This window comes from Aristolochia californica, unplaced genomic scaffold, assembly GCF_029961685.1.
Source record: "Aristolochia californica isolate CCGP_79_NKW_82.1479 unplaced genomic scaffold, dmAriCali1.0.hap1 SCAF_16, whole genome shotgun sequence".
NCBI classification, from domain to species: domain Eukaryota; kingdom Viridiplantae; phylum Streptophyta; class Magnoliopsida; order Piperales; family Aristolochiaceae; genus Aristolochia; species Aristolochia californica.
The window spans coordinates 20,515,259-20,532,450 of NW_027181837.1; the positions used below are offsets into that span (position 1 = coordinate 20,515,259).

Sequence of the window (17,192 nt, forward strand, 5' to 3'; positions counted from 1 at the left end):
TCAAATCATAGTCTAGAGCTGCATTTTACACTTTCAGGTCTGTTGTCCAAGTACTAGTTAAAACAAGTAGGCAATAGGAAAATTGAGCATTTATTAGTCAGTACTTCTTCAATATGTGGAATTTCTATTTTAGGGAAGGGCAAGGCAGCCTAATGCTGTTCATCACTGAAAACCGAACTTATAAAACCTTAACACAAAAAGGTTGGTTCAAGGCAACTATAATGCTGCCGTCCAAAACATCATGTTTACCAAAATCAGTTAAGAGTCGAAATGAACAAATCAAGAAAACCCCATAGACGTCCATTGGACCAGAAACTCGATACACTTCGAAATTAATGTTTTTAAGTTTTTTTTTTACTATGATTTAGATCATATCCCAAGTTACCATCAGAGACGTTTAGCAGAGTAAAGAATAGTGTTTGCTGCAATTAGACTAGGGCTGCAGCCAGAGGAACCTATCTCTTCACAAGCCTGACTGCACGTATTTTTTTTAGATGGAGAGAGCATTTCGAATACCCTTTCAGCAGCTTCAACCTGCCTGTCGCGGAAGCTTTCATCAGTAATTACTTGGCTGCGAATACACAGACACAAGAGTTGAAACACATAGAAGCATTAATATTTCACTTCCCCTGATTAGTCCTCTGAAAATAAAATAGTATGAAATAAAGCTCTTAGAGTGCATTCAATTTTTTCAGATATGGAACATTGATACAGGCTAGTGAAGAACCAGACCTGAGAAATGATGCTAGATTCTTAGGTGTGCATGCCCCAAAAAGAGCCTCAGGAATAACAGCTGAATCCAAAAGAATATTAGGTAGTGAAATATGACGCAACTTTGTCTTATAACGGATGATCCATTCTGTCAAAAGATGAGCCCGATATGCAACAACACAAGGTAACCGTGCAAGCTGCAGTTCTAGTATAGCTGTACCAGATGTACTTAGTGCAGCTTGGCTTGCCTGCACAAAAATTAAAGTTAGATGTCAAGCAATAGGTGATGATGCTATGCCCAAGACACATACAGCATGGGCATATACATGGGGCACTTGAGCAACCAATGAAAAGGTCCTACCATGTGTAGGCCATGACAAGATTTTTTGACTACAGGTCATCACTACTCAAATGGGCCTTAGACTCTTTGGCCATCAGTTAACTAGAGTAACACATACTTAGTCATGTAGTTTTACAATGAATCCCATTTTAAAAGGACAAATTTTTGTATTGTGTTTGGACGTCAAAGAAAAAGAAGCATGAAAGGCAGAAGGATGAACCCTCCGCCAGTAGTAGGTGTCATCCATGACTGACCACTTCTGGTAGAATTTACAACCTAGACATGTTACATAGTAAACGAGTAAATGGACTAACAAGGAACTAAGAAACTGAAAAGTTGACTTACACTAAATGCATCATATTTTAAGTTCTGTGAAACTCCAGAAATTAAGAGAGTTTGGTAGCTCTGTTTCTGAATAGCTGTCTCAATGTAGTTCCTCACATCCCGGTTAGGTGCCACAGGGATAACAGTTGCCAACTTGGGGAAAGAGTGGTTTAAGATTTCCATGGCATTTAAGAATATGGGAAGCATACGTGTGACTTCTTGCAATCTGCTTCCAGGAAGTAATGTAATAACTGTTGCCCCTATTGAAACATGTACAACAAAATGCTAAGAGGAAAAGTTAAACCAGAGAGCAAATGTGAACCATAACAAGAGTATAATTAGTGAGGAGATGGAAATTGATCAGATCTTTAATTAAAATTTGTTCTCTTGTCTCTTCATTTTTAGGTTTATACTTCAACGTTCAAACAACTCAAATATTAGTAACCTTTTGGAAAGATTAATTTCTTTCCTTCGGCATCATTGAGTTAAGATTTGTTTTCAAATCTTTCTTCTGGAGCTACCTAATGCCTCTAAGTTAATGATTAGGGACTCTTCTATTTGGTTGACCGACATGGACCATGGTGTCCTTTAGTCTCCCACACTTGAAAATTGAAGTATATGGTATTTACATTTTCTGATAAACCTGAGGATGGATTACAACATATATACCAAAACACTCACACATACAGTAAGAAAAAAAGAATACAATTACATGGTTTCATCAAGGAGTTATTCACAAAAAAAAAAAAAAAAAAAAAAAATGGTTTCACTAAGGCACAGGAAAAATGACTTTTAAGTTAACAAATTTTAGTGAGATAACCTTTAATTTCATATTCAGCAGCTACATAAGAAGGCAGTTCCATTATCCGATTACCACAAATTTCTCCTCCTCCTCCATACTGCTGCAACTCAAAATCTGTTTAAAATTCCCTAAATTGCTTACTCTACATGTTAAATCAATTGCAACATAAAAAGATTCAATAGTCAGGTATTGCAAGATGATCGAGTGTACAAACATCTAACATCTAGCATGCACATACATATTGCCTGACCACGCAGCAGTTACTCAGCTTGTGATATCACCAAAAGTTCTCAACCATCAAAGGGACCCAAAAAAAGTCACATTTTGTCATGCTTGTGATAATTTCCCAACATAAGATTTTGGTATTACCTGAAGTTATCCCATGTTTACTTCGGAAGCTTTCACTATTCCCTTGAATCTTCCATTTATTTGGTCCTGGATCCCTTTCCTACGAATTGATTTTGTTATGAAAGTTATAAAACATATCTGTCCATGGAGAATACATGCATACATGCTTACTTGTGAGTGAATCAACTAATTGGTAAAGAAGTAAAAATTGATGTGACCAGTTGCATGTTTATGCAACTGAATTAAGTAAACATTTTTAAGGTTTATTCAGATGTGGGACAAAAAGGAGATTTGATTGAACAGCAGAAACAGCTAGTTCAGGGAGGGGCACAATTTTCCAGGAACAGCCTCCACCACGGCTAAAGTAATTCAGAAAAATAAACTCCATAACATTCAGATAAGCTCCAGATTGCAAATCCGTCCTGAGAAAAAAAAATTCATAATCATGGAGAGAAGCTCATACCAAATTCATGTTTAAAACATCTTCCAGTATTGGGTGACCAACAAATGTTGCAGCCAACCCATTTGAGCAGCAAACTTCCTCTTCCAATGGAAGAATGCATAACAAATGGTCCACAAATCCACGTAACCCTTTAAGCCTAACTTCTCCCCCTTTCCATGCCCAAAAGGATGGTGCAACATAATGGACATGAACGGGACCACCAAGACCTAGTTGGTTACATCTAGCTGCAAGAAGGGAAAAACACCTGAGCATGGTGAACTATTTATCCAAAGATGATATGTTGGACTGATAATATAACCAAGAAAATCATATAGAAGTACAAGAGAGTAAGACAACTAAAAAGAGAGTGAAGGGTTTGAAAGCTACCTCTTAACAGCCGTAGAAAACGGAAAGAGAATCCTTTTGAGTCAACAGTCACAACAACATGAGGTTGAAATGAGACTGCAGCTTCTGCTGTTCTCTTTATATTTATCTGTCACACATTGCAATAAACTGCAATATCAATTAGTTGACTACAACTTAAGAAAAAGTAATGGCAAGTTGTGCTTCTGAGAGCTCACCCTCATTTTGTTGAGATGTGGCAATAGTTCCCAGATTCCCATTACAGAAATATCTTCCATGGGGAATAGGGATTGCAATCCTTCGTTGAACATCAGGTCCCTGGTAAGAATATAGTTTTCTAGTGTCTAAAAGCCAAAGGAAAAGCACTGAAATGATAATATCAACAGTTTTTGCATCAATTAGTATGTCACAGAAGAGCATTAGTTATAACCTTATTAAAATCCGTGCATATGGACCATATTTGTGCTGGAAAAATAAAACCTTCTTCATACACAGCAAAGATTTCTCCTCCTAGTTGCTAATATGAATGGGAAGTAGTTTATTCGACAGGGTCACTCAAGCTCAACTACGACAGTAACTCAAGAGAAGCCCCGGGCCAGCAGGTGTGGGAGAAAGCATTAAGAGTCGATGTGGGCACCATTCTCCTAGTTAATTCATCCGAGTTTATTCAGGTCCTATTGGCAGAAGTGAGGAATATGAAGTATTTTATGTGAAATTAGTGAATCCATCAGAGCACAACATTTTCTTTAGTTTCCAATAATAGAGACTTAGATAAGTGATTGGTAAATAAGACATTCTTGTCCACCATTAAATGAAGAGAACGAAAATAGAGAAGTTGACTACGGAAAAGCAAAAGCAAGTTAAAAACAACTTCAAGGCCCTGTATGTTCTGCAGCTGAGATGCACTACCCAGTCTACACGAGAAAACTAGCAATCGGGGGCTCTCATTCCACACTCGAGATTTTTCTTTTTCTTTTTCCCACTATCAGTCAGTGTAAAGAAGCAAATTGTAGAACTCCACCACACATCTAAAAGTAATATCTCATTTTTTTCATAACTAGTCGTTGCAACAGGGGTATGACACTGCACAAAATCTTGGATATATCCCATTCAGAAAGCTTCAACAGAAATATTAAGTTTCACCTTCAACGTCGCCCATCAGGACAAATTCAAACTAGAAGCTAACAATAAAATCAGAAACCTAGAAACAACTACCTCATCTACTCACATTTGAGTCATACAAGCAAAAAATAGCTGCCAAGCGATTCACTATGCCGACGGGGACATGAATCGATCTTCGTCCGCAGCGCTATTAGTTTGAAGGAAGTAACATAAACTATAAATATTACTCGGTACAACCAAAAGAAAGGATCACATACCCTCCAACACCAGCGAAACGAACAGGTAAAGGAGAAATCTGTTTGAGAGAAGCCATGAGACGAGAAGCAATGGAATCTCCAGACACTTCCCCTGCTACCATGAACACTCGGAGCTCGCCGTCCTTTCCTGCCACGTCTATGACTCTGGTTAAAGATGAAAAGGATCTCCATTGGTTACAGAATAAAGCACTGGGGGCAAAATTTCTCAGCGTCCTCAAGATCATTTTCCTCCCTATGCTTGCCACCTCGTCCTCGCTTCGAACCGGAAAATGAGGGCGGAACAAAGATTTGAGGAAGGCTCCGTTAACGTTTTTATAAATTTTATTAGTCTTAAGATTTACTCACTGCATTAGCAACATTAATTGGAGTAATTAATACTTATCCATAAAAAAAAAAAAAATGAAATACAGAATTAATCTTTTTCACTTTTCTCTTTGTAATACTGAATTGTATTTTTTTTTTTCTTTGTTCCATGCATCAAACTGGTTCTTGCTAGAGGATTAAAGAGAATAAAAAAATCAAAAGTCATGGTAAAAAAGAAAATGGGTATCCATAATTTGCAATATGGATGGAAGGAGATGGAGATAGCACATTTTGACCCTTTTTACATGATTATTAATTAAAAAAAATTGTTACCAAATTAATTGTTTAAGGGAAAACATTACAACAAAAGACAATAAAAAATCATACAATACCATGCATTTATATAATAATACCTTTATATGGTAAGAGGGTAAACAGGTATGGAATAAGTATTATTCGATTATGTTTCATTTAGCAAATAGGTAAACGGGTAAAATTGTCTGATTACAATATACGTATTTGTTGCTATGACTGCATGTTTAGATTTGTATGAATGAAGAGGTGTAATAAAATTTCAAAAAATAAAAATAAAAATTCTAAAATTCCTGTATATTGCTTGTAAACTCTTCATTCCACGGTTCACTCGCCGGTCGAAAGGTTTCCTGACTTCGTGATAAGCGTTCTGACTTATCTGCAGTAAGAGTCAATGACTGACAATGCCCACCGTTTAAAGGTGCACCTGTCTTGAGTCGCCTTATCCTCGCAAGAGCCGAAGAGTATAAAGGTGAACTGTTGTGGGTATCAGATGAAAGAGTGTCCTGTGAGGGTTGGAAGATATGACCATGGCGTTCCTTCATTTATCCGTAGTTGGCTGGAATATTTCTTCATTTCCTTGCCAGAAGAGTTACCTCCGGAGGAGAAGAAAACACCCTTTTGCCAAGCCTGCCGTGTCTTGCATCTTGGAAGGCACTCACCTTGTAGAAGCCGCCAGACATACAGTAAGTTTGTGGCATTGGATTACATTGTTTGGATTGGAGCTGAATGAGAATGTGGGCTTTCACCAAAACTTTGCAAAAAATTCAATTACTCAACTGTTTAATTATTTTTTGAATTATACGAGTTTTGGGGTGGGGTCGTTGTCTTCTGGCGGTGCAACCCGTTGCCAATGCATTTATCGAAAATTTCACAATTATTTGTGATCATAGAGTAGGAAATAAGAAAGCAAGTAGAAATGGAAAAAGAACAACTAACTGGCTTGTAAACAATGAGCAACATATATTTTTCTCTTCTACTCATTGGATAGTATTTGGAAGTCAATAAAACTGGTTGTTGCAACCAATGCCATAAACTCTTGCATTCGATTCAGACAGTTATAAGCAGGATCTTAAGTATTTTGTAATTTAGACATTTCTATCTGTAGAATGATTGGCAGATTGACAGTGGTAATGAGTTTGGTTATTCAAAATGTGTGCCACTTGCAATTGCTCTTGGAGATAGCTGATTTATCCTGGCCAGAGTGACTACTGCATTCTTATGCATTTTGTAATTTGGAAATTTTTAGCGCAAGAATGATTGACAGATTGACAGTAGTAGCTCTTGCAGATAGCTGATTTATCCTGTCTACTGTGACCACCCTCCCATACATTACCCAAGGCCTACGTTAAACCATTTCCCTGCTTCTGTTTGCCCAAGTAAATAAAGGGGTCTGAATTGTTGCTTCGATGTTGCTGCTTTGTATCTGGGGCTCATGCTGTTCAGGGACAGCAGATTTTTATGAATTGATCATCCAGTTTTCTTAACTTGGGGGTTGCTTTTGCTTACAACTTTTTATCGCCTGATTTGTTTAACTGTGTATTACACATTTCTATCTAAAATGATAAGAGCTCTGCCTAATAGTTCAACATTTACTTCTAACTGATGCTTTGGGAAGTTTCTAGGTTGATACTTATGTCAAAAGTGGCATGGTGGTGGGGTTGGGATCTGGTCGAGCTTCTTGCTTGGTCATAGAGTATTTGGGCCGACAGCTTCGAGAAGGCAAACTAACTGATATTCTCGGTATCCCAATGTGTGTCTCTTCTATCCCTTCAGGGTTTTCTTGCTTCTTTATCACACACTAGTGTCTAGTACACTGGCCTATGAGGTTCCGTAGTCTGGCAAGTTTTAATGTGCAATCTATTGCTGCAGGTCAGTGTCAAGTGCAAGCGAAGCAGCAAAAGCTGGAATCCCACTAGATCAATATCCAAATAGTCTGCAAGTGTGCTCTGATTCTTGTTGTCCAATTACTTGGTTCCATTTGTTTTCGGGTTTGTGAGTATTACATATTTTTAGACCATTACCATGAGGATAACCATTTATTATGAATCATACCTTCAGTTGATTATTCTAAAACTACTGGATGTTGCATGTCCTAATTTTTTGTTTTTTGTTTTTTTTTTTGTTTTGGCGTGTGTGTGTGTGTGTGTGTTTGTGTGTGTGTGTGTGTGTGTGTGTGTTGTCTTATAGATTGATTTTGCATTTGATGATGCTGATGTTATAGAGGAAGGAACACTCACTGCTGTAATTGGTCGGAGAAAATTAGAAGGAGGGGAATCCATTATTCAGGAGAAGGTGAATAAGAAGTCTTTTTTCTGTTTTGGTCCCTATATAACTACCCATACAACTTGACATTAACACTACACTAGGTTTGCCCCACTTTTGATTTTTAGATATGCTTCATAACAACATTACCTGGCTTGTTTGAAATTTTTACTGCAATTGAATAAAGTTCTAATGATGAATTGAGTGGTTTCCATTTTGCAGCATATAGTAAAGGTGGCTAGTAAGCTTGCTTTCATCACTTCTGCGAAGCAATATACTAAGAATCCAGATGGTTCCATCCCTGTCTTGGTTAATACTGTTAGTTTTTTAGCACTCTCCTGTTGTCTCTAGATCTTTTTTCAGGAACGTTCTTTGTGGGTTTTTGATTATGTACTCATTTTTTAGGGTAACTGGATGGAAACTGCTGAAGAAATAGATGACCTTTTCTTAGGAGATGCCGAGGTCTGCTTTTTTCATTACTTATAACTATTCAGTATGCTAACTATAACTACTTATCATAGAATTTACAATTTTCTTGGTGTTGCATAAAGCAACTCTCAACATTGACGGCAATGGAAACAGGTAATGAAATATCTACATGGTGGAGGATTAGACATCTATATTATGAGTTTTTAAATTTATTAAAACCTGTTAGAAAAAAATCCATGGGTATTTTTGTCATTTTATCACCTCTGTGGTTAATTTTATTTATGTAATCTTATTCTACATGTTAAATTATATTAAGGAGTTTGATGTTTATTAAGTGTATAGGGACATTGTTGTAATTTGTAACTCAAAACAGTTATTTAAGATGTCTGGGAATTCGTGAACAAATCCCAAGGAAGCCTTTTCAGGCTCTTTAGAAAAATTTCCTTTTTCTCAATTTTCTCCTATTCCTTCACCCAAATCTTGATTTTTACAAAACAGGTGAGAAATAATTCTTTTCCTGTTTTGTGTTTTTTCAAAGGTGTGGAGGAGACCAGCTTGGGGATACGCAGGTCCGACAGGAGGTGACTTTCCATTGGTTACAAGAGAGGGACACAATGTTCTTGATCTTATATTCACATCTCCTATCCAGAACCTCAGTGAGTCAATACTCTTAAGAAAAATCTCTTATTCATTGAATATCCATCTGCAAAAATAAACAGATTACACATTTAAATATTCCATAAAATATCATTTACCAATTGCAAGTTGATGTTTCACATTTAAATCTCATGGACTAAACACTGAAAAGTGGTTCCAATAATCAGTTTGCACAAGTTCAATATTTGGTGCCGTCGATGTCATATATAGCTTGTGGAATTTCATACTTCCCATTCTAATTCCTTGATCCTAATGTGTTCTGCAACTTGTGGTGAGCTGCAGTTCAAGTAGCTGAAAGCCTTGATGAAATTGATGGTGTTGTGGATCATGGAGTGGTTTCTGGTGTTCCGTAAGTTTTTCTACCCTATGCTACAATAATTGATGGGATATGTTAAATAGGGAAGGTCAAGAAACCAGAGATTGACATAGGGCTACCATCTATGCACCTCTTGTCTTGCTTTTCTGGACTATCATTTCCCTTTAATTCATTCATATTCTGATATCTATCTTGTTGACATAAAAAAACTGCAGCTGCACGGCTATTATTGCTTCAGAAGACGGTGTTCAGATTGTTGATAATTTGTTTCAATTGTAAAGAAGGGACTCTTCCATTGAAAACCAACAATATCAATATGTTTTAGTTAAGATGTCAGGTCTTGGTGCTAATCTTATGGTAGTTTTGAAGTTTAGCTCGATCCACATCTAGTCATTTTTTTCAACTGTGCATCAAAGCCTATTTGAGATGTTTGATGACAGGTGTGACGGAAGTTGGAAATCCTATTTACTTGAAAGTCTTGTGCATTTTGTGCATTATTATGAGGTATACATGCATGATCTTTGAATCAGATCTCATCCTTTGGTCACTTTCAGTTGTGACTCTTATGCAAGGCACTGGTTCTGAGCTTGATTGCCGAGAACAAAGCTCATTTTTCTTACCTTTCCACTTACAGCCACGTTTGTTTTCATTTACTGTTTACATACACACTTAGGTGTCATTTTGTCTGACCAAGTTGTAACTTTAGAGCTTGAAGGAGGGAAGTCACTGGTTGTTGTTGAACTGGCTTGATGCAATGAAAGCTGCTGTCCATTATGTAATAATTAAAATATTGAGCACAGTTACCAATTGGTGAACTTTACAACAGCATGGAGAATTTTTTTTATCTAATTTGCTCTTAAATGATCTGGAACTTCTAAATAATTTGTATCACCATCTTCCTGGTAGGTTGTCCACTGCATGCTTCGGATGGTATCTAACTGATTGTGTCGGATGAAATTATTGGAAAGAATTTCAGTTTGTGCAGTCGGAAACCAGAGGTTCAGGCTCACTTTCCAGTTCCGGAGAAGGTGTCCTGGTCCCTCCAAAAAAAAAAATAGCAAGGTGAAGAGAATGGTTACAAAGGAGGAAAACCCACCAAAAACAGTGAACTGTGCAAAGGCAGATAGCCATGAAATTTCATGCATTTCCGACAAGAATTATGTAATACATGTCAAATTTAAACTAAGGGCATACAAAATTCACACTGAACTACCATGAAAATTTTGCACAGATACAAAATAACTCAGGTTTCATAAAAGCGTTGGAGGACCTATCTTAGGGGAGGGGAAGCTTCATGAGGAGCGTTAGAAGCTTCATAAAAGCGTTAGAAGCAGCTATAACTACAGATTCCTTGACTTTAGCCAGGAGTGGCAAAAATGAACCAATACTGAGAAGTGATGGAAACGTGCCTGGAAATTGGTGAAATGCTTAACAGTGGTAAGGTAAGGAACGAGGTAAGGTTGTACTTGAAGAAACTTGGACGAAGACGAGTATACTAGGAGCAACAAACATATGATATTTTTCCTACCTAGTTCTAACAGAGTTCCATTTGGTTGTACTAAACCTGATTATCACTTCTCTCGGTCTTGGTTTTATATTTTTCTCATTTGTTGTTCTTTTGTGATCATCAAAATGAGCCAGAAACAGTGAAATAGATACAACTATCTTATACAAAATTTCCGACTCCGAATGTACAGGATAGAGAAAAGGTTTGCGTGCTTGAAGAAATTCGCAACCTATTTTGTATCTAATCTTAGCTTCCCTTTGACATTGACAAAGAAATATATCCAAGAAGTTGAACCAACTATCACACAGAACAGAAGCAACCCCAAATGCAGCAATTTCTGCTCCTCTCTCTCTCTCTCTCTATAAAAACGCATCAAATCTCCTCCTCTCAATACCCACTAAGCAATATCTTCTTCCTCCTCAGCCATTCTCAAGCTCTTTTCACCCATCAATCATGGCGTCTAGCCACCCCAGCTCTTTCTTCTCACTGCTCATCACCTTCTTGTTAGTGAGCCAACACTCATGCCTCCCAGCTCGCCGACTGTTAGACACTGCAGCTCCACCACCCGCCTTGTCCATCCCCACCTTACCCAAGCCTACGTTGCCACCAGTCCCAGCAATCCCGTCACTGCCAAAACCGACACAGCCGGTGGTGCCGCCGATGCCGGCATTACCCATTCCCACCATCCCAACGCTGCCGAAGGTCACGTTGCCGCCAGTGTCTTCCATTCCAAACATCCCTTCTTTCCCCACCATTCCTTCCATTCCAAACATCCCTTCTATTTCCTCCATTCCTTCCTTTCCAACCATCCCCTCGATCCCCAGCATTCCTTCCATTCCATCAATCCCAAAGATCCCTTTCTTCTCCCCTCCCCCCAGCCGTTGATAGACCAGTGTGTACAGTAATTTTACGTTAGTTCCTGCTTATCTATGTATCTGTACTGTCTTTGAAGGGCTTTGTTTGTATTTCACAGTTAATGGTGTTATGGTGGGAACCTTGCAGATTGTAATATTATTGAGTTTTTATGGCGTTAAAGATTATTATGATACATGATACTGTGAATGGTTGCATGGAGTCTTTGGCTTGTTCTTGGCTTAACCCGTTCAAAAAATGGGAAAAATTAATACTAAAAATTTGTCAGGAGTAAGAAGTCCTCATTAACAACGGCTTCCGAGATAATCCAAGAGACCAGATAAAATTAAGCTTCTACTCAAGGGGTTTGTTAGAACACTCGACCTTGTTCAAACATTCTTCAAATCTCCCAAATATTTTGTCCATGTATTGTGTTTGAACATCTCAATTCACACAATGTTCGAACAATATTGCCCTTGTCATGTTATTGGCACATATCAAGTAATTCAATTTCCGATAGTATCGATTGATACAACCCCCTATATCGGTTTGTATTGACTAATAAGGGGTGTTATAGTATCTCAAAATTTGATACATTTTGAGTACCCGATACATATTGGTGATAAAAATAACCATGGTTCAAACATCATCTTTGTTCGAACATTCTCTTTTTCGACCAAATCCTTTGTTAGTTCACTTTGTTCAAATTTTGCCTTTATTCAGACAATTTTCTTCTTATTAGAATACAACAAAATTTTATGTTGAGCCACTTTATTGTTCGAACATTTTCTTCTTAATTATTCAAATAGTTTCATTTGTCTCCTTCTCTTCCCATGCATCTCAAGCTTGCTTTGCTGATTCGGCGTGGTCTACCTGACCTGGATTTGCCACGTCATCTTTATTGTCAATATTTTCCTTTGCAGTTTCCGCAAATTAAATCTCTATCTTCGAAACTAACGACAGCCATCAACGGAGGAACCGAAGTCCGGCAGTGGAGACTTCTCCACCAATTCACCGGAAGATCTGAAATCCTTTTACTCGGATCCCCTTTCTTCTTTTTCGTTCCTTTGCATTTCTTCCCATCCATATTTCATAGAAATCGAAAATGATCCAGCAATCTCTCCACAATGCCGCACTGTCTTTTGTGCCAATTTCTTCTGTCAAGCCAGGAAATGGTATTTTCAGCTATCGCCCTGTCATTCGCTCGGAAGCCGTCGATTCTTCGAACCAAACCGAGTCGAACCCTCTGCAGTCGTCGAAATTGTTCGAGTCTAAGGCGGTCAGCTTGACGAGCCCCTACCCCGGTGGTCTTGGGCCCTATACTGGTCGAGATCCGAATGTCAAGAAACCGGATTGGTTGCGGCAGAAAGCGCCGCAAGGGGAAAGGTATCAGCAAGTGAAGGAGCAATTGTCTCAGTTGAAGTTGAACACAGTTTGTGAAGAAGCACAATGTCCCAACATCGGAGAGGTATAACTTTGTGTTTCTTTCTTTCTTTGATTTTTCTTTCTTCTCCCAGTCCTGTCGTCTTTGGAAGTTTCAGTTGGTTCTCTGCAGTGTCAGCTTGCCATTTATATTCAGTTGGTTCGTTTGAATTTTCGCGTGATTCTCAGCGTTCGGTTTTGTGTGGTAAATTTGATTTGATTTTCCTTTTTTTTTTTTCCCAAGCGTTTTATACTTAACACTGATCTAGCTAGCTGCAGTTTCGATGGAGTTTGACGGGTTTTAAGGTAGAGCTTGGGCGATGAAAGAAAGCCAATGTCCATCTTTTCTAATTACAATATCATTTAGTTGAATTACATTATCGTACTTGATATGCGGCAACTAAAGTTTAGGTAGAGTCTAATAATTCTGTGAAAGCACGGTCTGAAACTCGAGAATTTCGCTGCCTGATTTTATTTATGTGGTTTTGGTGCAGTGTTGGAATGGCGGTGGAGGTGATGGTATTGCTACTGCTACAATCATGCTTCTAGGTGATACTTGCACACGTGGCTGCCGTTTCTGTGCCGTGAAAACCAGCAAAAACCCAGCCCCTCCTGACCGAATGGAGCCAGAGAACACTGCCAAGGCAATTGCAAGCTGGGGGTATGCTTTCAAGAATTCAATTTCAAACTAATGGAAACATTTTCTGCTGTTCTTCCACCAGTAGAGGTTATAACGTATTTGAATAAACCATAAAAGTTTCTACATAAAATCTATTCCTTTTTTTTGGTCAAATTTCAATAAGGGGAAGTGGCAAATACTCATTCCACCCTAAGAGTCATTGCTGTATGGACAACCCTCACTGCAATATTTCAAGCTGGAGGGAGTTTGGAAGGTCTATGATCAGTGTGCCCTTTTGGACCCACAATATCAATCCACTAATATTGGAGAGTTCGATGATAAATTGCACATCTGTGTTCCAAAGCTGGCTGGTAACATTTGGGCAGTTCTCATGACCTCTTTGATATTTTGGTTGAAGACCCAGATTCTGCTCTGTTCTTCCCATTCTAGTACTTATGTAGTGCATTCATCAATGAAGTGGTTTTTCTTTGGACTTTTTGGAAAGAGTCCCATTGTTGTGAAGTATGGGATCCAAGTTTGCCTCTGTGCCAGGTAGTAATGAAAAAAAAGATGAAGTGGATATGCTTTTGCAGGAGATAGCAATGAGCAAGCCAAGGCCAAGGTGTCTTAATTCTGTAAGTGGTCCAACTCAGTGAATGTTAGGTGAAGGACATCCAGAATAGCCAGTTGGGTGAAGCTACTAGTTAGTGGCTTTGAGTCTGTACTACATTCTTGATCTATCTCAGATTTCAGTTTTTAGGTCTGATTGTCATGAGGTCAGATGAGCCTAAACTTTGGCTAGCGGAACTCCCGCGAAGGCCTACCTTCAATCCGTCAAAGGTAGTACAGCCTCTCGCCCCTTAGATCAACGTTGCAAACTCCTTCCTCTCAAGTGAAGTATGAGTAATAAAAAGGTAGAAAGACAATGGAATTGGGAGAGAAAGTAACCTTGTATTAATGCTATAAAAGATTACAAGGAGTGGCCGTCCAAGGTGAACTCGCACAGTCTTCCTCCTTGGTGTCTGGCCACACCATGGCTTCGTCCTCTGTCTCACTGATGCACAATTTAACAATCACTTGAGAAATGGTTGAGAACTGTTGAAAATTTTTTAAAGTATCCTTTTTGGCTGTCAAAAAAGTGTACTAAAATGCATGCTTTTTCTGCATTGGCTATTTGATGTAATAGCTCCCTCATTTGTTATCTTTGTTTTCTATGATTTGGTAGTGTGGACTACATTGTATTGACCAGTGTGGATCGTGACGACCTACCAGATGGTGGCAGTGGCCATTTTGCTGATACTGTTAAAGCTTTAAAGGTTTATAGATCTTAAGCTGAGTTGACTCCAAAGAACTCATTTGACAGGGGTTTACTGGCAAGTTCCCAATGTAAATTGACTCCTTGATGTTCACTGTGCAGCGCATGAAGCCCGAGATCCTGGTCGAGTGCTTAACTTCTGATTTCCGAGGTGATCTCGAGGCTGTAACATCTTTGGTCCATTCTGGGCTTGATGTGTTTGCTCACAACATAGAGACTGTAAAAAGACTTCAGCGTATTGTTAGAGATCCCCGAGCAGGGTAAGGAAGCATACTTTTTATTCTTTTAGCTAAATGATCTTTATTGGTAATAATTGTGACTTGGGTCTTTGGCTGTGGTCACAAGGGAGGTTTCTAGTGTGAGGTTTTGGGTTCAAGTCCCACCAAGGGTAATGGGTGTGTGTGAGTGTGTAGTCAAGGTAAAAAAAAATGCTAATATTTAGAAAATAATATTTATATATTAAAGCGACTTTGACACAAATTCATTAAAAAAAAATGTATTCTGATATGCTTACTGGATCCAGTCAACAGTTGTTGAGTGAAAGAATTGTAAAGTTGGATAAATAATCTTGTGTCCTCTACTAGTAAGGCCTGTAGATTTGTGGAGGGTGCAGCTACGTAACTAATGCATGTGTAGAATATATTTTCTTTGGAGCCTTCCCCAGCCTTCCTTTTATATGTCCTAAGGCAATGACTTTGTCTTTGGCTTATTGAAATAGGTATGAGCAGAGTTTATCTGTTCTAAAACATGCTAAGCTCTACCAAGAGGGAATGATAACAAAATCTTCTATCATGGTCGGCCTTGGAGAGTCAGATGAAGAGGTGAAACAGACAATGGCTGATTTGCGAGCCATAAATGTTGATATTCTCACTCTAGGACAGTACTTACAGGTGCTAGAAACAATCTTTGTGGTAGACAGTCCTGAAGTCTATGTTTTCTCTATTAGCTCCTATTGTCATGAAGACTTACATGACTGCTTTATTGCAGCCGACTCCGCTCCACTTGACAGTAAAAGAATATGTGACTCCTGAAAAGTTTGACTTCTGGAAGAAGTATGGAGAGTCAATCGGTTTCCGATATGTTGCCAGTGGACCTCTGGTAAATTCTTAGGGATTCTTCGTGAAATGTTGTTTATTTTATTTGTGTCCTGCAAATTAATATGAACTTCTCAGCCTAGGCTGTTGCTTAATGGGGTCTCTCTTATGGATGAGCCTTTTTAGGTTCGATCTTCTTATAGGGCAGGAGAGCTGTTTGTGCAGACAATGGTGAAAGAAGAAAGAGCTAAATTTGCATCTGGAAGATTCAACTCAGCTTTCTTAGATGATGAGATGTAAAGGATTTCCACAATGCCTCTGGTCTTGCTCCCATCAAATTTACCCAGTTTCTGTATCTGTGGTAGCTTTTTGGCAGTTCTGGAAGCAGGCTTGGTGTTCCAGGTGGATGTGGAATTTTTTTCTAAAAAAGCAATGTACATTTCAATAGAATGATGTTAGTGAGGGCATGATTATTGATACTCAGTGAGGATTTTATAGTCATTTTGATGTAACTTTTTTATATTTCATGGGTGATATTGTTCTCTTTTTTGTTTGACAACTTTTCATTCTTGTAAACACCTTTATGATTTTAGTTAAGTTATTGAACTAAAGTTATCAGAATGATCCTGAGAGAGAAATGCTTGAAGAACTGGACATTTTTAAAATAGTGCAATGGAATTCAGAAATGAAAATCAAAGAAAAAGTATTTTTATTAAATATTTTAATATTTCTAATAATATTAAATTATATTTATTTAGACAATAATTTAATAGTAATATTAAGAAATATAATAATTAATTATATTTATTATTTAGTGTAATTAGAACATACACACCAAAGTAGAAATCGGTATATCTTCCTTATTTAATTAGTAGTAAATATTTTAGTAGGAATAATAAAATTTAAATTAATAAATATAAAAACTTAATTCAAAAAGTAAATAATTAAACAATTAGAAGTAATAGATATTATTAATCAGGAAATTTTTAATTAGAGTAAGTAAGAAGTAATAATGTTAAATAATAATGCTAATAGTAGATAAATTATGAAATATAGTATTAAAAATAAAATATTGCGTATCAAGTATTTAATTAGAAAAAGTATATTATTATATAATACTTATCTAAAAAATACTAATAAATTACCTATATAAAAAAATATGTAATCAAATATAAAATAAGTTGAGTCCAATTTTCTTGCCAGTCTCCCCGAATTGCCATGTCTGAAGTCCCTATTACAGGTGACATAAACCTGATCTTCAAGTGCTATTTTCAAGAGTGCCATTGGTAACTATGCTCACCTACTACGTTTCTACCATGGCAGATACAGTCAAAGAGGGGAAAACCATCGTAAGAATGCCAAAGGCCAAACCAAAAGAGGCTTGTTTCATTGGTCCCTCGATTAACAATGTGCAAGTTGAAGGAAGTAGCTGCTAGTGTTTGTTTCTCTTCT

General features: G+C 37.8%; 3 protein-coding genes across 3 annotated transcripts; 2 read left to right on the forward strand and 1 right to left on the reverse strand.

The window, feature by feature from the left end:
- Positions 1-202: 202 nt before the first annotated feature.
- Positions 203-4,974, reverse strand: LOC137953676 (probable lipid-A-disaccharide synthase, mitochondrial). Its single transcript, XM_068801139.1, has 8 exons — positions 4,710-4,974; positions 3,549-3,648; positions 3,355-3,460; positions 2,989-3,212; positions 2,547-2,625; positions 1,397-1,635; positions 733-959; positions 203-571 (listed from the first exon to the last, which is right to left on the reverse strand). The coding sequence occupies exons 1-8, from the start codon at positions 4,931-4,933 to the stop codon at positions 388-390; spliced, it is 1,383 nt and encodes a 460-aa protein (XP_068657240.1). The 5' UTR covers positions 4,934-4,974; the 3' UTR covers positions 203-387.
- An 869-nt stretch (positions 4,975-5,843) lies between these two features.
- Positions 5,844-9,818, forward strand: LOC137953814 (probable ribose-5-phosphate isomerase 4, chloroplastic). The gene is made up of 9 exons (XM_068801329.1): positions 5,844-6,010; positions 6,950-7,077; positions 7,197-7,266; positions 7,515-7,619; positions 7,812-7,907; positions 7,995-8,051; positions 8,557-8,674; positions 8,958-9,024; positions 9,207-9,818. The coding sequence occupies exons 1-9, from the start codon at positions 5,849-5,851 to the stop codon at positions 9,268-9,270; spliced, it is 867 nt and encodes a 288-aa protein (XP_068657430.1). The 5' UTR covers positions 5,844-5,848; the 3' UTR covers positions 9,271-9,818.
- Positions 9,819-12,313: 2,495 nt separating this feature from the next.
- LOC137953438 (lipoyl synthase, chloroplastic-like) lies at positions 12,314-16,338 on the forward strand. The gene is made up of 7 exons (XM_068800857.1): positions 12,314-12,818; positions 13,267-13,433; positions 14,617-14,707; positions 14,809-14,966; positions 15,425-15,596; positions 15,694-15,804; positions 15,927-16,338. The coding sequence occupies exons 1-7, from the start codon at positions 12,456-12,458 to the stop codon at positions 16,038-16,040; spliced, it is 1,176 nt and encodes a 391-aa protein (XP_068656958.1). The 5' UTR covers positions 12,314-12,455; the 3' UTR covers positions 16,041-16,338.
- Positions 16,339-17,192: the final 854 nt, after the last annotated feature.